Source organism: Procambarus clarkii, chromosome 81 (genome assembly GCF_040958095.1).
Source record: "Procambarus clarkii isolate CNS0578487 chromosome 81, FALCON_Pclarkii_2.0, whole genome shotgun sequence".
In the NCBI taxonomy this organism is placed as follows: Eukaryota; Metazoa; Arthropoda; class Malacostraca; order Decapoda; family Cambaridae; genus Procambarus; species Procambarus clarkii.
The window spans coordinates 18,486,256-18,508,887 of NC_091230.1; the positions used below are offsets into that span (position 1 = coordinate 18,486,256).

The 22,632-nt window shown below is 38.7% G+C and overlaps 1 protein-coding gene across 2 annotated transcripts in view; it reads right to left on the reverse strand.

Annotated features, from left to right (window-relative positions):
* SRPK (SR splicing factor protein kinase) overlaps window positions 1–22,632 on the reverse strand; it is a 218,425-nt gene that overhangs the window by 12,364 nt on the left and 183,429 nt on the right. For both annotated transcript variants that reach the window (XM_045766616.2, XM_045766614.2), the window contains exons 3-7: window positions 13,041–13,149; window positions 10,289–10,376; window positions 5,733–5,927; window positions 4,120–4,282; window positions 3,762–3,959 (exon numbers count right to left, since the gene is read on the reverse strand). In XM_045766616.2, the coding sequence (XP_045622572.2) occupies window positions 3,762–3,959; window positions 4,120–4,282; window positions 5,733–5,927; window positions 10,289–10,376; window positions 13,041–13,149 (753 nt within the window). The remainder of the gene's footprint in view (window positions 1–3,761; window positions 3,960–4,119; window positions 4,283–5,732; window positions 5,928–10,288; window positions 10,377–13,040; window positions 13,150–22,632) is intronic.

Genomic DNA, 22,632 nt, shown 5'->3' on the forward strand with positions numbered 1-22,632 from the left:
GAACTAGAGACAGAGTAACAATATATGACTGAGGAGATGAAACCAAGAGGGTTTGACCATGATGAATGTATGGATGATGGGGGTACCACCTGAAGTACATTTATAGGGACCCATAGCCTCAGAAGAGAATAAAGGGTAAGACCATGTAGATTCTGCCTCGACACTTCTTCTACCTTCCCAACTTTATTATTTTATACAATATGATTTATTTATATTACAAGTGTGTTTACAGAACACACACACACATCTATATCTTACAAAAGAGTAAGGAGAGACATGATAACCACCTACAAAATTCTCAGAGGGAATTGACAGGGTGGCCAAAGAAACTATTTAGCATAGTTAGAACACAAACAAGGGGACACAGATGGAAACTTAGTACCCAAATGAGCCACAGAGACATTAGAATTTTTTTTAAGTGTCAGTAGATAACAAATGGAATGCATTAGCTAGTGATGTGGTGGAGGCAGACTCCATACACAGTTTCAAAAGAAGATATGATAGAGCCCAATAGGCACAGGATTCTGTACGACAGTTGAGAGGCAGGACCAAAGAGCCAAAGCTCAATCCCCACAAGCATAACTAGGCGAGTACAGCTCCACTGGCCCATTTCTTTTTCTTCTGCGTTCCATCCAAAATGGGCTTTATTGCACCAGACACCTTCCTTCAGAATTCTTCAACTCTCAATTTTGTTAATACAGACTGGTTTTATTAGTTGTATATTCAAGATGTTTATATTGATCAACAACACTAGAAGGAATTTATTCACAATAACTGCTCAGTAGATTTCTTTCTCGCAAACACCAAAATGTTTTATTGTTGTGCTCTTACTTTGGGCAGTTTTCTCATTCACACATTCAAGTAATTTTAGTCAGTGGATTTGTGATCAAGTGGATAGGAAAGGTTGTGATTGATCCTTAAAAATAGGAATATGTGGACATGTACCCATATTCACAAGTGATAAATAATGAAAGGTAAATCTGAACTGCCTTAATAGGTAGTGGCAAATGACATTACACGCAACACTCAAACTTGAATTAATACATCATGCATTTTAATTATATACTCTATCAATTAAAAAATACACAAATTAAAAAATTAAATGCAATAAATCATTTCAAAACAAAACAATGAAGGTGCTAAAAACAACTGAAGCCGATTTCGCATTGTAACAACAAGTTTACAAACGTAAGTTCATGCAGAATAATATACATATATATATATACACAGTATACTGTATAAATATATATAAACTACATTCTTTAAAACATTACACCAAGCTCTTCTCCCATTTTCCTCAAGATATTTTCTCCTTTTAATATACCCAATACATATTTTTCTAATAAATAATTGGGTGGCCAATGCAAAATTTCTTCTACTATTCCAGTCCTCCACATCTCCTCCTCACTCACTATACCAACTTGTACACTAAACTGTTCATTCATTGTGCGAGTAGATGCAGGCACTTATGGTCAAGTAAGGTAGCTTGCTCAAAATTACTCCTGTACTACAATTTCCAGAGAATATGCAATTTACCAGTAGCAATCTTTTTAGGATTTATGTACTCTCATTGCTAATATGCAACAAAATAAAGATATGTGAATCTCGTGATTTCTCAAGATTCTTCGTGATCACATGATTGATGTGATTTGTGTGTGTAATATATGAATCTCAATTGTATTATAAGATGTCCTAAAAATTCAATGTTCTATCCAGATTGTGTATAAAACGTACCCTAAAGAAGAGTTTGGGCAAAATATATTTTACAGTGATTGAAAGTTTTGGCTTTATAACAATGAATGCATTAGCACAGTCATTACAGAATAAACATCTATTTACTCTAGTTCAATGTCTAAATGTAAATTTTACTTGAAGAGAGATAACAGTGTTCTTGATCCACTCCACATTTTATGGGAATAAAATTCTAAAGGCAAATTCCAAAGTCGATATATCCTTCAGCTAATGAAGATGTGCTCGATTCTGATTTGTTCAAATTTATAAGCAGTGTGGCAGTCATGATGCAGCATTTTTGTTTAAACATTTGGATATATTGGTCAAGACAAAATATTACATCAGAAATGGCCATATATTTATTTATAACTCTGCATTATGAGCCATTTTTCATTGTACTTTACGTCCCATCCCAAATCCTTATCCTCATCCCTTCCAAGTGCTATATAGTCGTAATGGCTTGGCGCTTTCCCTTGATAGTTCCCTTCCCTTCATTGTACTTTAAATCATTTAGACTTAAATGGTTTTACTTATTACATAAAACCAAACTGAAAACTTATCACTTATCATTTACTTGTGTGTGCTGTTTGCTATAATTTATACCCTCTACAATTAGTGACACTGAATTAACTGGGTTATATGTAACATAAATGAATAAGCTGACTTGCATTTGTAGTAAAATAAGTACTGTATATAACATGAGAACATTAAAAAAAAAAAAAAAAAAAATACATTGGAAGCAAAAGAGATGGCAAAGCAAATTGCTTTATAAAGTCGAGACTGTATTAAGACTTAGCACTTAGTAGTGATATATAAAAAAAAAATCCTATTGGTTCCCATTAGTTAAGAGTAGGACAGTCTTAAGAGCTTGTACAAGACTGGCACCATATATCTAACACCAAAACTTGACCAATACTGCTGCAATGAGCTAACATAAAAACTTAGAAAAGCCTTGCTGACAAACGCAACTCTTAAGGGTGACCTTCAACACCACCCTTTGCCCCTCTCTACTTTCTTCCAACTCGTCTCACCGATTCGATTATTAAATGCACAGTCTTCTTCCTGCATATTTATATCACTAGAACTTGTCTTTCATGTTTATCAACCTAATAAATAACACCATTTGTCATAATTCACAGTTTCCCCAGTTTGTTTTTGTTGCAAATCATTTTCATACTAAATGACAGATACACTATGACCAGCACTTTCTCAGCAACCATTGTTGTGGTGTCAGATACTTTCCTTTTTTGTTATATTCCGAGTTAAAAAAAAAAATCTGATACTTTAAACACACTAACATTTCAATAAATACTGTATATATATATATATTATTCAGTATTTTAATGATAAAACTGCCATAATAACTTTAATAAAACTTAAAAAAAAAAAACTGAAAACCTTGAAATATATTTGTATCACAAACTATCCAGATATCTTGAAAAGATTAAACCTTTATTACTGCAATTATTTCAATATCTTCACAATTGTTTACTACTGTATATGGAAATTTTCTCTTTTTCTACTGTATATCTCTCGCCAGAAAACTAAATTTTTAGTGCATGTCTGTTACAAAAAGTCTGACTGCAGAAACCTTCTCCTAAATGTGGCAGTTCATCTAATCTGCAAACTTGGTGTATGTATTTAGGCTCTATAACTTAATAAGAAATTGAGAGCTAATCATGCAACCAATAATGAACCGATTCCTTGAGACTGCCAGCCACACAAACAAAACAAATGCCTTGCCACGATATTAACATTCTATCACAGTCAGACAGTGGGAAATGAAACTAACATCCACAAGTGACCACTTCTTAAAATTTGTAACCTTTCAAGCCAAACATCCCCCCCTAATGTCAACTCTTAATACGAAAACTGATTCACCATTTCATAATTATGTACAAGACAATTCTTATGTTCAGTATTCATGTTTATTTTCCAACTTGCATTATTTGGCCCATAATAATGTACGAGTGCACTTATAACCTCACACTCCAACAACAACCAGAAGGGGCCCCCTATAACTGACGCACCTGATGTGTTAGCTGTTGCTATGTCACACGCCTCTAGGGCTTGCCGTGCCTCCTTCTCCTCCATTTCCTCCAATTCCTTCATTTGGGTTTCAAGAAGTGCTTGCTTTGCCTTCTGCTTTTTCTTCAACTTTTTCTTCTTATTTTTTGACATCTTGGCATTAGGATCTGGCTGGGAGTAATGCTTTGGTGCTGTGCTCACTGTTAAATAAAAAAAAATAGTCAACAAATTTATTAATTAAAAATCTAAATAAAACTAGCAATCTGAATTTACATAAAATAAAATACTATAAAAAATAAAGTTGTTTTCTCTAGTCAAATTAAGGGGATCAACTTTCTGCACTTCACATCTAATACACACCTAAAGAACCTGGAAGTTTAAGTCCCATCTTCTGCCACTGTGTCGCTTCATACGCAAGTTTTCGGATATAGGTCTCGTCTACACACATGAGTATGTTCTCAGGTTTAATATCAGTGTGGATGATCTGACATTTTGTATGCAGGTAGTCCAATGCTTCCAGCACCTAAAAACACAAGATCATGTTAAAAGTGACAGCATTATAGTGAAAAGGCGGTGAGGAACTACTCTCCAACAAATTATTCAATTTTTAAAGCAAATTGATGATTTTCATTAAGAATATTAGGAAAACAATGAAGCTATTAGGAAAACAATGAAGTCTGTCATACAATTATTAAATATAATCCTGCTAATAGAGATGTTACATAATTCAATACATATATGTAAGGAACTGAGACAGGATAAATACCAATTAACACCAAATTACTAATTAAAACTTCTAAATGCTCAAATTTACCCTAGATATGAATCTTTATGTAAATGCTGATGAATGTTATCATCATGCACAACATCGGTAAGTAAGTTAAATAATAGAAAATCTGCTCTGCAATTTTTTAACATGTAGACATGCTTTTCATGAAACCAATACTGTATTGCCAAAATGAAAAGTTAACAAAGAGATTGTTGGCAGTTACAGTCAAAGATATTGGTGTAGATTAATACTGTATATCAGTCATTATTGATATCATTAATGTTATTGTCCAACAAACTATCTGGATGAAAAAACGTTGGTTATGTTGGTAAACCATAACTAGGAATTTCATATATATTTAGAAAATATTTGTAAACAGCTTGTAAAATTATACAAGCTAATTACATTTTTTTTTAAGTACCCAGTTATGGTTGACTAAAACATAAGCCATAATTTTTTCATTCAAACTTTTTAAGATGACTCAGGCCGGGATTGGTAGTGATGGGATTGAGTGAGATAGGGTAGAGACAGGAGGTAGAAAAACAAGGTAGAAAGACGTGGGGAAGAGGAGGGGAGGGATGGAGGGAGAAAGAGGGGGGAAGAAAGAGGGGGGAAAAGGGGGGGGGGAGGAAGAAGGAAGAGGGAGGGGAAAGAAGGAAGGAAGAGGGAGGGGAAAGGAAGGAAGGAAGAGGGAGGGGGAAGGAAGGAAGGAAGAGGGAGGGGGAAGGAAGGAAGGAAGAGGGACGGGGGAAGGAAGGAAGAGGGAGGGGAAGGAAGAGGGGGAACAAGAACCCAGCACTGTCAAGTACCTCATTAAGTTTGTTGTACAATAACCTCTTATTATAAACACAATGAAAAATAGGGTACATCTCAGATCAACCTATATTCAAAATGTATGTTTAGTAAATGTTAAAATATTTAGAATTTATAGGAAATTTGAATATATTTCTTCAACTTCAACCTAAAACTATTCATTTCAAGTCGAACACCTAAAATATTTTTAGTTTGAAATATGACAATGAAAATTTTCATTGTGTCCAAAGTCACTCAAATTTTGCAACTGAAATAAAAGTTTTAGGTTCAACTGGCATTCTGAAGGAATGAGTTCAATTTCAGCAGGAGTACACAGCATATATATTTTTCAGTAAATATAGAAAATACTGCATATTTTTGGAAAAATGTTAAAATATCAGCGCAGAGTTACCTGACGTATAATATTCTTAACGTTGGCAAGGGGAATCCCTTGGTAGTTGGAGCGGATGATAAACTTAAGAAGGTTGTGTCCCAGCACCTCAAATACCATACATACATGCGTTCCATTCACCCCGCTGATCTTGAAGTCATCTAATAATTGAACCGTTTTATCTCTCTTAGGATCATTCTCATCAGATTCTCGAACCTGCAAGAAAAAAATATATACACTGTAGTACCAACACTGTAAAACACTCGGGCCATATTAGTTTAAAAATGCTTATACCACATAAAAACACACTAATGTTGTACTGAAACCACTCTGTGCTAGACAAAATTTAGGGCTAGCACCCAAACATTATTTGCTTACTCCATCTTGAAAATAATAACACACATGAAATACATTCATACAAGGATACTTCAATAAATGCCAGTTGCCTCATGATAAGTGCTTAAACAGGATGTTATAATGATTCCAGGAAATGCAATAATTCCACGGTGCTGTAATGCATACCAGCTTTTGTAGTGACCAGAATGAACATAATACAATGATCATGAGGCAGTGGTTGTGGTCATGGATTTTGCATCAGTAGTGGTGGTATAGTTAGGTTACACAAGTGGTGGTGATTATGCTAGTACTGTACATAGTTGATTTTAGTAGTTGTGGTGATTGGATTGGCCGAGATGGTGGTACCTATACTGTACTTGCCTTCATGTAGTCCAGGGTAGCCACATAAATGCAGATGTGTCATAATTTATGCATAAATGCATATCTTGAGGTTATCTCGAGATGATTTCAGGGCTTAGTGTCTCCGTGGCCCGGTCCTCGACCAGGCCTCCACCCCCAGGAAGCAGCCCGTAGCAGCTGTCTAACTCCCAGGTACATATTTACTGCTAGGTGAACAGGCCATCATAGTGAAAGAAACTCTGCCCATTTGTTTCCGCCTCCTACCGGGGATCGAACCCAGACCCTGAGACCTATGAACACAGAGCACTGTCCACTGAGCTGTCAGGCCCCCTTGAACATTTGACGGTAGTTGAGATGGTAGTGGTGGTTTTGGGCATGATTGTAGGAGTGGCTATGGAGACAGTGATGTTGAAATTTCAAGTTGTTTGAAAATTGATAGTATATATTTACTCTTAAGTTGTGTACTGTATTTGCTCTTGAGCTTATGATTAATGGTGGCTAGCACTTTTTTAAGTGCATTCCACTGATATTTTAATCCTATTCCCCATCGATTGAAAGAGGCTGTTTTAGTCCAATTTGTCGACGGCCCTTGCATAATAATCGTATCCTTTCTGATCCTCTCCTCTAAAATTTTTAGATTAATTTAGTTCCATTAACCTGTCCTCATAGCTTAGCCCTTAATAAGGCTATTGCAAACCTTTGTGCTATACAAGTTGTAGATTCCCCATCAGTGCTGGGGATGTAGTAAAATCTCACTCGAGTTGTATAAATTGTCTCGTACATATTTTTGTATAAATATGTACATTATAATTAAGAAGCAGTTGCTGAAATCATTGAAAGCCTTCATAACAAGGGTTCCCATCTAAGGCTTAGCATCCACTTGGAGAAGGGTTACGAGCAGTGTCCAACAGGATTCGGCGTTAACCCTGTTGTTTGTTATCAGCATAAAACATTGCCTCGTAAACTTCACAAGTGCTTGCAGAGGATGCTCAAGTTTCAGGTTCAATAAAATATTTGGGAGATTGTGACTAAGTGACATACAAGATTAGCAACTTTAATGTTAATGTAATGATGGAGATGGATAAAAGCCAATACAAGCAATGCAATTGTCTATTTTCTCAAGGTCATACTTGTTCACTTTGTAGCATAGTGTACCTTGTTGCACATTATGCAACAAGGTACACTATGCTACAAAGTGAACAAGTATGACCTTGAGAAAATAGACAATAGGAAGAGAAGAAAAAATGAATGCAAGTGAGTGAACCCTGTGCACTACTGTACTCATTGACAGTGAAGTTTATGTAAAGATGCTAAAAATACATTTACAATGTCCACCTGACTTAAATTTAAGCATGAAACATCAAGAAATTATTAGCATAGAGCAAAGTAGGTACAGTACAAAGATTAAGGTTTCCAAGTTATGGAGAGGGGACTGCAATGCCCAGATATGTCAAAAGCTGTAGACGAGAATATATGGGACATTAAGACAACATTCAAAATCCTCATAGGCTGAGAAACCTGCTAATTATCTGACACTAGAATGAGAGGGGCATTATCTGAAATTCTGTAATCAAATTAGTGAAAATAATGTTAAGAAATTCTCTCTCTCTCTTTCTTTTCTTTTCTTTTACCAATAGTGATGGTTAACCCTTAAACAGTGCAAAACATACATACTGTATATGATTGGACATAACATCAGTTTCTCAAACTTGTACAAACACTTTCCAATTTTTTGTGCATAATCAACTAGCAAATGCTCCAACTTTGTCTAAATGATCACTAACGTAACTTGAAAAACAAGAAAATCAAAGATATTTTAAAAATTGAAAACTCCAGATTTTCAAATCTAGATTAAAAAATATAAAATATCACCAACTGTTCATTTGGTGTTATTATGCTCTCAGAATAGCATATGATCTTCATTTTCATCAAATTAGAATACAGTATAAGTTTTCAGTATAGTTTACTGTAAAAAAAAAAATTCAATATGGCATTTGAAATATGTGGTCAATTTAGACAAAAAAAATTATAACTCCAAATGTTTAGGGTTTATGAAAAATCCATTTTATAGGGATTGTAGAACAGACAGTTGCACACACTACTGTACAGGGTATATGTAAAAATGGTGAGAATCGGTCAGAAACTGAATTTTTTTTTATCCAACTCAAAGTTGAAATTCTAATTATAGATATAATTGAAGTTGAAGTTATCGACAAGAAGGTAGTTCCTATTCATTAATTTACTTGTATATTTTAACATTGTTTGATATCCATACTCGAATATATGAAAGTTGAAGGTCAATGTGTGTTGAAATGAAGTCAAGACAAACCCACAAAAAAACAAAATACTGTATAGGGATAATTATAATAATTAGAATAATTTAGGGTATACTTTATGTAAGTGAAAAAGCCCTAATCAGATCCCTAATCATTAAAACAACTTAAAGAGACAAAGTAAAGAGAGTTTGAAATCTGTGAAAAAAAAATCAGCCAAAAAATTTCTAAGTCCCAAGTTCTGTGAGTTGTGACATGTATTTGTTGACCAATATCATTCTATCCTCACATAGTTAGGTGTGGGTATGCACTCTCCAGAATGTAAAGTTACAACAGAATCTGATTATAAACAAATGAGATAAAAAAAAAATGGACATTGATGAAAGTCACAGATTGGGCAATGTATTTATATGATATATAACAATATAGAGCATAACAACATACTCATAATTATTTGTGTTATTATGTATTACTCGGCAATGCTATAAAGGCACCAGCTGCATATCCACTTTGGGGACACTTCCTACTACTGTTCTTCTTTGAGCGTCGGACAGGTGCTTGCATCTCTATTACTGCACTATCTATCAGTTCCAGGAGCTGTTCTCCTTATCAGCAAAACGTTCTTCTTTTTTGAAAAAATTTGTCCAAAATCAATTTCTGAAAATATTTTGATGAAGGTTTTACGACGCTCAAGTCAATAAGTTGGAGATTTGCTTAACATTTTTAAGCAATTTACATAATTTGAATATTTTTGCCTTCCCGGCCCCCGTTTTGCACCGTTTAAGAGTTAACAGGTGGCATGGGCTATCAAGAGCCATAATGTATGCCAACAGTAGAGTGTAACACAAAGAAATATTAGTGCTGGAAGACAGATACAGTACTATTAGCATAGCTCACTTTTTGTAACGACAATGAGGTAATCTCACACACAAGTACAAATGTAAACTTAAGAAATTAAGCAGGCATACAAAATACATACATGACCATGCAAACAAGTACACTTGCAAACAATCCATCAAATCTGTATATGCAAACAAGTACACATGCTAGTATGCACGTGTGTGGATATGTCAATATAACATGGAATACTGTATATGGCACATCAAGAAAATTATTTATTTTGTTAGGTGCTATACTATTCAGTACAAAGTACAGTATTGCAAATACTGTATCTTGCATAATTACAATTTTTATTATTATTAAACCCAAACAAACTTGAATGGAAAAATATATCTAAATATTATTTAATGCTAGTGTTTAACAAAAATTGTACTGTGGGAAAATACAGCCTGGGAAACGATGTACGACAACTTTCTGGCAAAAGCAGAAGAAAACTAAACTGTACTTTACGCTTTTCAGAAGAAAATCTTCAAAGCTGACTGACAACGTCTTCTGTATGAGATATGAAAGGAGAGTTGATACAAAGTTTCACCTTATGAAGTTCTAAACAAGGCTGGCAAGATAATTACTCACAATTGTTTTGCTTCTACTCCAAGAAGATAATGGACACATGTTAAAGTATTTAAGATTACAAGTTGGTCATGCAATAAATTCCTTACAAAAATATTTCTGGAATTAAAAAAGTTTGTAAGAAAACGGGTAACTTACACATTTTAGTAATTTAATTTCATCTAGGGCCGTCTCTGTATAGTGGGAGGCACTCTTCACTACCTTGAGTGCTACAAACCTCTTGGCTCTGAAATACATAGAAACACATGCATTAAACAGTAAGTGTTGTGCCTTCATTATTAACAACAATTTTGATAACCATTAATAAAAACAAATACACATCAAAACTGTTTGTATAGAAAGGCAGAAAACATTTAAAAATAGAGTAATAGTGTTTACTTTAATAATGAGAACAAACTAGCTTGGTAATAGATACAAGCTTATGCATAAGCTTTACAAAAAAAATTCAACTTTAAGAAAATTTACCAATTCATCTTGGTCTATGATAATTTGACAACTTTGTTCAATTACAGTACAGTACAAGGCACAGCACAAGCATAACACCTCATGAACCTTTATGCCTACAAAAATCAGCAATCATTTTGTCACTGAAGAGAAAACCTGGATACTGTGTCCTTATTATCGAGGCAGTCTCGAGTTAGACTAACTTCGTGAAAAAGTACCTCTGGGAGTTTGCACCACCTGCTGATGTAGACTTTACTAAATGTAAACTATGTCAGCAGAACTATTCACATACTCTGCATCATAATATACTGTAACTGAATATGAAATTTTGATGTGTGTTTGCAGTCTCCGTGGTGTAGTGGTAAGACACTCGCCTGGCGTTCCGCGAGCGCTATGTCATGGGTTCGTATCCTGGCCGGGGAGGATTTACTGGGCGCAATTCCTTAACTGTAGCCTCTGTTTAACGCAACAGTAAAATGTGTACTTGGATGAAAAAACGATTCTTCGCGGCAGGGGATCGTATTCCAGGGACCGTAGGATTAAGGACTTGCCCGAAACGCTACGCGTACTAGTGGCTGTACAAGAATGTAACAACTCTTGTATATATCAAAAAAAAAAAAAAAAAAAAATTGTGGTGTTCAGAGATAATGCCATCAATGGTGTTACAGAAATCTAAGTACTTCATTCATAATGATGTATTGTACAGTGGTACCTCGGAATACATGTCCCCCTGTATACGAGTTTTTCAGAATACAAGCAGGATTTGCTCGGAAAATTTGCCTCGGAAAGCGAGGGTTGCCTCGGAAGATGAGGGGTGCTGATACACGTACAGGCCGACTACCACGTGGTGGGATGGCGATCGCGCCTCAGTTTACCAGTGCCTTGTGCCCAGTGACTATCCCGCCTGAATTCTTCACAAGGATTTACAGTTTTTTGTCGGATTTTTGTCCATTGAGCATAAAAGTTGTTATTACATATCTCACCATGGGTCTCAAGAAAGCCAGTGGTAAGGTTCAACCTAAGAAAATAGTTGTTAGTAGAGGCAGTAGAGGATGTTCCTTCTTCATTAAGAAAATGTGTGAAGTATGGGAAGAACTGCAAAGTTTTGTTGAAAAAACTCGCCCAGATAAAGCTGTAGCAGGCAGTTGCATTGACTTTTAAATGACAATGTGATGTCTTACTACAGACAATTGTTTAAATGTAGGGAAAAACAAGTGTCTTTAGACAGAGTCTTAGTAATACAAGCAAGTCCTAGTGGTATGCAGGCAAAACGTGCCAGAGAGTGCACACCAGTGAAGTCCTCACTGCCTGATGTTATAATGGAAGGGGACTCCCCTTCCAAACAGTAAAACCTCTCCTCCTCCCTCCTCCTCACCATCTTCCATACGCCAACAGCAGTCATCAGCAAGGGTAAGTAATAACTTGAATATAGTTTTGTAGGTTTATTTAGATGAATTTAGGTATAAAATTTAGTGTGAAGTGAGGTTTTTGGGTAGTCAGGAACGGATTAATTCATTTCCCATTATTTCTTATGAGGAAATTGGATTAGGATTACGAGTTTTCAGAATACGAGCCGTCTCCAGGAACGGATTAAACTCTTAAACCGAGGTACCCCTGTACTGTACTACCAGAAATCTTTGGCAAGTATCCAAAATGGTGCATGCACATGACGGTAAAGCTGCCATGCAGTTGGATGGGTGTGGAGCAGGATTAGCAATTGTTTAATTCACCACAGATGTAAACTGCCTGTATAGATACTGTTTAACCGCTTCTTGAATCACTTGTGATATAAAAAGACTACTGATATATGTACATGTATTTGTGTAAAAGAAAAAGAAACTGTACAGCTAGCTTCACAAAATTGTTATTTGCTTAACTAAATGAACTGTGGCATTCACTTCCTGAACCCATTATGTGCCTCTGTAAGCCTTTACACCACCACCCACGGGATGGGTATGTGGTGCATAATAAATGACAAAAATATAAGTAAAAATAATTTTAATGACATTGATGTTCAAAATTTAAAATTTACTGTACAGGTATTTATTATTGGGGAATAAAGTTGTCTATAGAAAGTTGGTATACTTTACCTTGAAAACTCTGAAATAATGTCTCAATTATAGAGACAAATCAATTTTAATTTAAAGTTGTGCAAACTTTTTTTTTTTTTTTTTGGCTAAAATTGTAATACAATAAAAAACAACATTTGTAACCCTGCTATTCATCTATTTCTAGAAAATGAAGGACACATTTTTGCAAATAAATTTAGCATTATTATTGTTTTAGATTTTGCTACTCGGAACAAGATGTCCATGCAGCACGGGCTAATAGTGAGCCCGTAAATTTAGCATTAGCAAACAAACTGTTAAGTTGCAAATGAAACATTCCTTTTACAATTCTACATAATAACCTCAAGAGAAAAAAATCAAACAAATTAAGTACTTACTGAAGATCCCAACAGAGCCAGACAGTGGAGAAGTGACCCCAGCCTAGCTTACGGATCACATGATATCTATTGTAGAATAGGTCACCTATCTTCACAGGATGATAGCCACCTGCAATGAAGAAATATTCTTATTATCTGACTGTAACACACTGTTCTATTGAAATATAACATGAAAATGGGAAACAGAATAATGCTAATGTACAAAAAAATAAAAAATTAAATCTTAAGATACTGTACAGGCAAAAGAACTTTAGCTGAGAAGTCAAGTATGGACCAAACATGGAGAACATCTAGTTCTCTTCTCAATCAAAATACTGTATATTAATTAGTTGAATTCATAATAATAGTATATTTAGAGCCTAATTAACTTTGTAAACAAAATAAATATACCCTGGCTTTTACAGACTACACTAATTGGAATGTACCTCCTTCCCTTTCCTCTGACATCCCCAAAGGCAGATTACTGGTCTTTTGTAAACAATATAAAATGCACTTACGCACATTTTAATACATTCATAACATCAAAATCTTCATGCAGTACAGCAATATAAACCATTAGTGGCAGCTTGTGGCAGAATATAATGGGAGCAACTGCATCATCATCGAACAGAAGGAAACTTCTTTCTCGTTTTAATGAAAATCTTCAAAATTTAGTCAAGAATATATTGAAAATAACAAATTCATTTTGCTATGACATTTGTTCATTGCTTATTATTCTAGTGTGAGATTGATGGTGCTGCCATACACCTGGCAGCGAGTGTCTGGGGGATGGGAGGGGGGGGGAGAATTACTAAAGCTCAGCAAATCTTATGGCTGAGCCACCACTGAACTTACAGGCAACCCGTTCTTGCACTTCTTATAGTCAATATCTTGCTTATGAATAAGTGCATATGTGACATACTAATTTATTGTGAATATTTGAGTTTACCTTGAAAAGCTGAATAGAAAACCACAACCTAACCTAACCTTCTTAGTATGTTAAGATATTATAATTAGTACTGAACCTATACCTATACTGATATTACAGTTTTATAAAAATAATAAAACAAAACTAAAATATTTAAATTGTAAAGTAACTCAGGATATTGTAAAATTTTGTATAAAATCTCTATTGTTTAATAAAACTGATAGGAAAAGTTAGTGCCTTGAAAAAGATATGGCTTTGAATATGTCACATATATACTTATTTATAAGCGAAATAGTGACTATAAGCAATAAGTCATGTGCGCTGACTTGTGCGAGAGCAAGTTGCAACAGTATACCAGCTTGATGGGGTTCTGGGAGTTCTTCTACTCCCCAGTCTGGATCATCAACTTTCATATTGTTTATTGGTGTGCTAAACATAGCCTCATACTGGCTTCTTAGAATTTCACTAATTTCTTTGTTGTCCTCTGTGTACGTACCATCGGTTGTAATTAAAGGTCCAACTACTGGACCTTTTTGATTTTGCGTATGTGAAAAAATATTTTGGATTTTTCTTTATCTCTTGTATAGCTTTCTGTTTCAATTCCATTTCCTCAGACTCGTATGATCGCTTCAACGTTTGTTCTATTTCTTCGATCTCCCTGTTTAGGTTTCTTTCCTTTCTTGTGATAGTCGTGTCTGCCTAAGCATTTCGGTATTTTGTTTTCCTTCTCCTGTACAGTCGTCTGCGTTCTCTTTCTAGAGTGGTCCTCTTTCTGCCCCTTCTCACAAGCACGTCCTTCAAGCAGACCTTGTAAGCTTCAGCTGTCAGTTGAGCTATTCCCTGTGTGGGAGTTTTGTCGCTTAAGATCGTCTCCCATTGAATGTTTGCAAGGTCTACATTTATTTTTTCCCAGTCGATCCTCTTATTGTTGAAATTGAATTGATTGAATACCCCGTCTCGCTTGTTGGGTCTCTTGGACTTACCTAGTATACATGATGCAGGAATATAGAGGGAAAATTTTGTTAACTTTTGTAATGACGTTCCAGCAACCGTGTCGCCAAGTGAGATGTCAATGTACTGAACTAATGCAGCTTCACCTCTAATGATCCTCGGCCCATCCTCCTAAAATAGTTACTTATTGTGCATCTATTTGGTCAAACAAATCAAGATGTACTGCTCAACCCCCAGAGTTCACAATTTGTATTACTATTGACAGTCATCTTCAAATTCTCAAACCGACTGAATCCTATGCCTTTACTGATGGCTCTGTGCAGTTAGGCACTGGTAGAACAGGTTGTGCATGTGCAGTGTATAAAGGGAATGAAATGATCATGACTAGTACACAGAGATTGAACAACTGGGCAAGCACGACACAGACCGAGCTATTGGGTATTTATCTAGCCACTGAATACCTTAAGCTCAATGGTGGTGGAGTTATTTTCTGTGACTCTAAAAGTGCTCTGCAGTCCTTAAATAACCCATCACAATGTATGTCGGAAGTAGCTTGTAATATTAAATGGAATGTAATTTTTGCCAATGATAATAATTCTTGTATAAAATTTGTGTGGATCCCATCCCATGTTGGAGTTGAAAAACATGACTTTGTAGATCAATTGGCCAATGAGGCTTGCAGGAAAGAAAACATTGATTATGATTTTGGACTATCTAATGCAGTTATTAGAAACATACAAATTAAAGAAATTAATTCAGATTTAGAAGAACTAAGAAATGCACAGAGACCTGAAAGCTGCAGTATTAAAAGTTATGACAAGTTCTGTAATAATAGGTATTTGTATGGTCAGCACTGTAACCGGACCAGGCAATGTGATGTAGTCATTGCGCGAATTCGCCTTGGCTATAGACACATCTGGCAGGTTAGTGAGGCTGAGCCACTACCAGAATATTCAGATTGTAAACTCTGTGATAAACCTTTAATGCATTCACTAGAACACTATATTGATGAATGTGAAACCGTAAAGGACTTTAGACCTCCTGGCCTATTGTACCACCAACTGTGTAACTATTTTATTGACTCAGGTGTTCTGGATGACATCCTAACAATTTACCCAAAATTTGCTTGTCCATTTTAAAGAATGAAGAACAATTTCTACTTATATTCTAAGCTGTATCACTTATGAACCCATCCCTGCCCTTGTGTGGCAGTGCACAATAGAAAGTTGTTTTCACATATCCACACATTAAAACATTGATTGTAACCGTGATATATATGTGCTTCAGCCTACAGTTTAGGCCTATTGTCTTATGTATGACCCTCTGTCCTGCGTGACAGTGAATACTAGCATTAACCTCAATTTAATAAGACTATCAAAATCCTCAGATTAGGCAAAATTGTAATTAATTTTGTCAATAAAGATGTTAATAATAATAATTTGTATTACTGAATTAGCCCAACTGGCATTCTAGAAATCGGAAGTGTATCTAAAGATCCTAACTTAACCTGCCCAAGGAATTTAGGCCTAATACATGCTATCTTAGGCCTAATATGGTGGGTGGGTGGTGTGTGTGTGTACTCACCTAGTTGTGCTTGCGGGGGTTGAGCTCTGGCTCTTTGGTCCCGCCTCTCAACGGTGTCTCAGTCGAAGTTGGAGGCCTGATGCTTGGATCTAACCTCACCCAAATTGGCAGGTTGGGGGGAGTGGTGGAGGAATGGTCTGGGGTATGGGATGAACATAGGCTGGTCGAGGTCGCCAGAATTCAAAAGGTAATAGCGTGTCAGGGTTAAATTCAGACCCCCACGACGATTTTTGGGTCACTGTTTGCCAAGTGTACCTATGAAAATATTAAAAAAAAAATTGTATTTGTTTTCTTATAGAAATATACACCATTATTCACTGACCGCAGGAAAATTAACAGAAATTCCCAGCTATTTGAACTAAGGCCATAATACCATAAAACACCTAAATTATATTCTGAAAATAACCACCCCAATAGAAAACGAAGCCAAATCACAAAGTCAAACAGTGAAACTATTATATTCTGTGTGAATGACATTTAATATTATGAAGACAGTGACACTTACTCTTATTAGGATAGGAAGACGAGAGAAAGACAAGAGATGAGTAGGAAGGGAGAGGTGGGGTGGGGATGATGAGTGCACCGCCAGATACCTCACCGAGTAAACTACAGTATAAGCAAAATACAAAACTCCTAAGTCCAGCAATATATACTGTATTTCGAACATGTTATGGGAGAGCCAAACCTTGGCTTGGCCCAGGCCTACAGCAACCCTAGTATGTTTTACCAGTCCTAGTGTTGCTGGCCCTGGCCATCAGCAACACTAGGACTGTCCCTGGTATACCGTACTGTATTTCAACATTAATCTCCACGAGTACTGATCCAATAAAGCACTTGCCGAAACTGAACTAAGCTAATTATGTTCCTTTTTCCTGTGCAGGCGATGAGTCACAATAACGTGGCTGAAGTACGTTGACCAGATCACACACTAGAAGGTGTAGGGACGAACGACGACGTTTCGGTCCGTCCTGGACCATTCTCAAGTCGATTGTGAGAATGGTTGTGACAATCGACTTGAGAATGGTCCAGGACGGACCGAAACGTTGTCGTCCCTTCACCTTCTAATGTGTAGTCTGGTCAACTTCCATTTCCCTTAAATTTATGAGCATTATTTTACAATACTGCATGATGATGGGAAGCTTTAAAGCTGCACACACACACACACCACCCATTCATTTAAGTCATTACATCTCTACCACTCTTCCATATAGAATTTCAAGTTTTCGTGGGAGGAAGTGGGGGGGGGGGAACCTGTAATTAATTAGGATGTTCTTAATGTTGCGAGTTTGAAAAGTCTATGATTCTCAGTGATTAATAACCCTCAGTATTTTTTAAAACTTATAAAATCTACCACCGGAGGGCTGCGTTACATTTGATAAGTGTGTAATTTTATATTCGAAGTAGCTAACCACATCTCAAAATCAATTGAAAATGTCATCAATGCAACAACCACCATAGTAAACTGCAGATTATACCAGACCTTAACCGTCAGTAGTGCCACGGAATAAGCAACAAAAAATGTAAACTTAAATTACCAGTATTCAGGTTACTCCCATTATATCAATTGGTCTTTGCCATGATGCAAATATTACCACTACCTGCTTGATGGGGTTCTGGGAGTTGTTCTTCTCCCCAAGCCCGGCCCGAGGCCAGGTTTGACATGTGAGTTTGGTCCACCAGGCTGTTGCTTGGAGCGGCCCGCAGGCCCACATACACTACAGGCGAGAATAATCAACACAAATTTCAGACTAAAAGTAATTTAAATCTACCTCTGCTATATTCATTACACGTGGACTTTGATTTCCTTCTTCCAGACAGAGACTTGAGGCGCCCCAGAAGGCTGGGCCGGCGGCCGTCCGGTGTGGTAATAGGGGAGCTGCTGGCTGACGCTGCATTAGCATCCAAAACTTTTAGGAACTCCCTCTCCCACTCGCTCCCCTGGATCCCTGAGCAAGGTTTGCTTATTAACACCTTGTCTCGTGATAGTGACCTGGATTGATCGACAGTTTCGTGTACATTATCAATGGGAGAAGACTCTGTTATCGTTAGTGATGGAGAGGAGAGACAGTAATTAAGTGATGACTGCTCCAGACTGACTGACTCATCTTCCACAGATACCTTATGTTGTATTAACCTGTGCTGGCTGCTGCCTCGGTTCAGCTTCAGAACTGAGGTAAGTGACTTTGGCGATGGCTCTGGAGACAAAATGCTGTCCAAACTACTCTGCCTGGTGAATGGTATGGATCTGGCCTTGCAACCTCTCTTACTCCCTTCACTTAGGCTACCTTCCACATTCTCAAGCTTCTGGTTACCAATCAGCGGAGACTGCTTCTTCCCTTCATCTGGGCGCAGCTTCCACAGAATGTCAAACTTCTCGAAGTTGGCGTCGTCACTGGAGCTGCTTTGCTTCTTAAGGCGAGGCCTGGCCACTGCTGGCAGCTGCAGGCAGATGGAGGGCACACCACACTCTGGCGTCGAACTGCGACTCTGATCACTTGAATTCTGCCTCTCGAAATATTCTCTCATTTGAAACTTGTTTTGAGGTTCTGGCGACCTGCCCTTACTTTGATCACAGAAGCTCCATTGTTTCTTCAGGGCCCCATTCCTCTGGCGGACCATTTCTGCGTGCGATGAGGTGTTTTCACTGTCAGAGGACGGGTTTGAGATGTTAAATGTTGTAGAGTTATTAGCAGAACGAAGGGCCTTGACGGAGGAGTCATCACTGGTGAGGGTGTAGCTGGGTCGCAGGTACTTAAGGAGAGGTCGCCGAGGCGACGTGACTGGCGACGTCTTGCTCGGGCTGTTGACTACCTTCTTGTAACTTTCTTTTTCGTCACTTAGCGAACCTCCGTCAGACACCGTCGGGTTTGGCATAAACCTACCCGTTTCCCGAGGTACTGCCTTCACACTAATGTTTACACAACTACCAACACTCTTTCTACGAGGTATATTATGGACGCTGGTGTAGAAACTAGTGCTGGGAGTAGTAGTATTGCAGATGGCATCACTGGTGTCGGCGGCCAGTTGGCCGGTGCTGGTAGGGCCCAGTTGGCCGGCGCAAGTAGGGGCCAGTTGGCCGGCGCAAGTAGGGGCCAGTTGGCCGGCGCAAGTAGGGGCCAGTTGGCCGGCGCAAGTAGGGGCCAGTTGGCCGGCGCAAGTAGGGGCCAGTTGGCCGGCGCAAGTAGGGGCCAGTTGGCCGGCGCAAGTAGGGGCCAGTTGGCCGGCGCAAGTAGGGGCCAGTTGGCCGGCGCAAGTAGGGGCCAGTTGGCCGGTGTTGGCAGGAGTGAGCACAGGCGGCGTGCGTTTAACGCGAGGGGTTGTGCGGCGTGAAGGACGAGTTTCATGAGTGGCCAGCCGCCTCCTCGTACTTCTGATACTGCTGAAACTCATCTTTACTGCACGATATTCCTAATACCCTTCACAGTAACTTGGCCCTGACGTGGGCTTCACATAGTCCGAATCCGACACCATTTTCCCGCCAATATACCCATGGCAGAAACGTAGTCATGCATCCTGCGGGCCTTGCAGCCCCCCCCCAAAGGCCGGCCGCGTCCCCGAGGGAGTGTAGGAGTGGCTGCAACGGACAGCAAGTGACGAGTGTGAGGTTGGCACTGTAGTGAGGGCCACCGTCGCCACCCCCACTGACGTCTGCCCTACATATTCCCGGTTTAATCCTGTCAGTTTACCTGACATGCTTGAAGCCCTTCTCTGCCGCCGGGTCCATCCCTACTCACGCACACCTGTGCCTGGGCTCCACCCTCACGCTCTCCCTCCAGCCTTCTATTATGCCAAATTAGTTTTTCATTCATATTAACCCATTCAAAATGTATGGCAAACATTGCAATTGTAACGTGACGCATTGAAAGTAACGGTTAAAACGGTAAACAATTCTTACGTTGAATTTGCCAGATGACAAGCCAATGACTTGACTGGAGACAATAGTGTTATTTAGGTTAGAGTATTGTCACATTATTTCCCGCGTTAACATGTTCAACAGTTGCAGACTTTGAGAATGTGCACATAATATTTACGGCCAAAATCCATTCAATAAAACACTTAAATTGTTAGCAACGATTTAAATACCTCAATTAGTATTGGCTGGCAGGCAGGCGAGATGTACACATCATAATGTACACCAAGATAATATTCCATCAACTGGCGCCATATCTGCAGCGACGGCCAACACCTTCAGCGACCAGACCGTCAACCAAGAGACCGGGCCTCGGGGTCATTGAGGTTACCTTAAGGAACAACCTGTTGTTGTTGTTGTCATAGATTCAGCTACCGGGAACAAGTTCCAAGTAGCACGGGCTATGGTGAGCCCGTAGTGAACTTACCTGGCACAGGAGCGGTGCTGTGTGAACCTTATTTCCCAAAGCTATATAAAACCTCTACACCCCCGGTAGTGGCCAGGGGAAGGCAGGGGAAAAAATGACCCTTGAGGTCATTTTTTCCCCTGCCTTCATGACCTCATAGTTAAACACTAGTTTAACTATGACTGGCAAAAATGGGAAGAAAACTAATGAAAGGTGGGGGGGGGGGGGGAGGAGGGGGAAGAGTGTTAACCTAGTCAAGTTAGGATGTGAAGGGAGCAACCATTTGCTGCCAATGGACATCCGGAACACACTACGCGCCCTGGCGGCAGACCGGGCCGCTCCAAGCAACAGCCTGTTGGACCAAGCTCTCACAAGTCAAGCCTGGCCTCAGGCTTGGCTTGAATAGAACAACTCTCAGAACCTCATCCAGGTACCATCCAGGAAGACTGTTCAAAATGGTAAGGATAATTTTACATACATACATACTTCATATATTTATATATGAAAGATTTCTATGAATAAAATTGAGTGGATCCAACTCAGCCCTTGTCTGGAGCCTGGTCCATGACACAGATGAGAATGTACCTCATCGGCAAGGCTGAGGAGACTTGGACATGCACCAAGTTTGTTGTTGTTAAGATTCGCTACTTGGAACAAAAAGTCCCAAGTAGCACGGGCTATGGTGAGCCCGTAGTGCCTTCATGCACCAAAATATTTGTACAAGCACTGAGAGAGTCTGGCCGAGTCACTTGGTCACTGTCAATATAAACATGTTGGTGTTGACGAAGGGCGTCTTCACCTAGCTGCATTTGAGGGAGGCGAGCCACAGCTCTTGCGCCCCGCCTCTCAACTCTTAATCGAATGGTGCACTCATTCCAGTGCACAATCAGTAAGTTCCAGAGTACAATGGCTCTCGTATCAATTTCAAATTATATGTACTTTACTCTGACATTTAACAAATTATTTCTAATGTCTCTGTGGTTCATTTGAATACTTTATTGACACATGTCTCCTTACCTTGCCCCGTCTATTCCCTCCCGGAGTATTTTGTATGTAGTAATAATTTCTCCCGTTTCTTCTCTCCCAGGCACATGATGTTTAACACTAATCTTTACTTGTAGCTCATGCCTGACACGTCAGGAGCCAGCTGTCACGTCTTCAATAACACCAACCATCTTAACCACCATCTCCCCAGCAACACTGACGAGCCCCGTTATGTAGTAATAGTTGTAAACACGGTGTGTGGTGGTGATGGTTAGTTGTGGTGGTGAAGATGGTGGTGTGGATGAGTTGTGGTTAAAAGTGAGCATCACTGTGGGTGGGGGGGGGGGGGTTGCCGCTGGTGGGGGGAGGGAAGGTTGCCGCTGGTGGGGGGAGGGAAGGGTGCCGCTGGTGGGGGGAGGGAGGCTTAACAAGTGACAACAGAGGAGTCTAATTCTTTACGCCCCGCCTACTAGCCTTGCATTTTTTTTTTTTTTAACTTTCTTGACGTTAGCTGTATGTGGCTTCCACGGCTGTTAATCTTTACCATGTGCAGTTCCATGTGCAAGTTGCGTCCACTCTACTTATTTTCGAGAGGCTGCCCTTGTCCACCTTACGTAATCCCCCCTCAATATTTTTCATATAGTGAACATATCTCCTCTGCTCCCAATGGTTGAGAGTTATCTCAAACTGCCCGCAGTTTAGTTCTCTAAATTCAAACACTAGTTTCGTTGCAAGCGCATTCCATGCCAGTGCTGCGTATTCTATTACTCACACTGGTTTTGTAGGGCTGTGACGAGGATTCGAACCTACGTCCGAGAGCATCCCAGACGATGTCTTAACCTCGGACGTA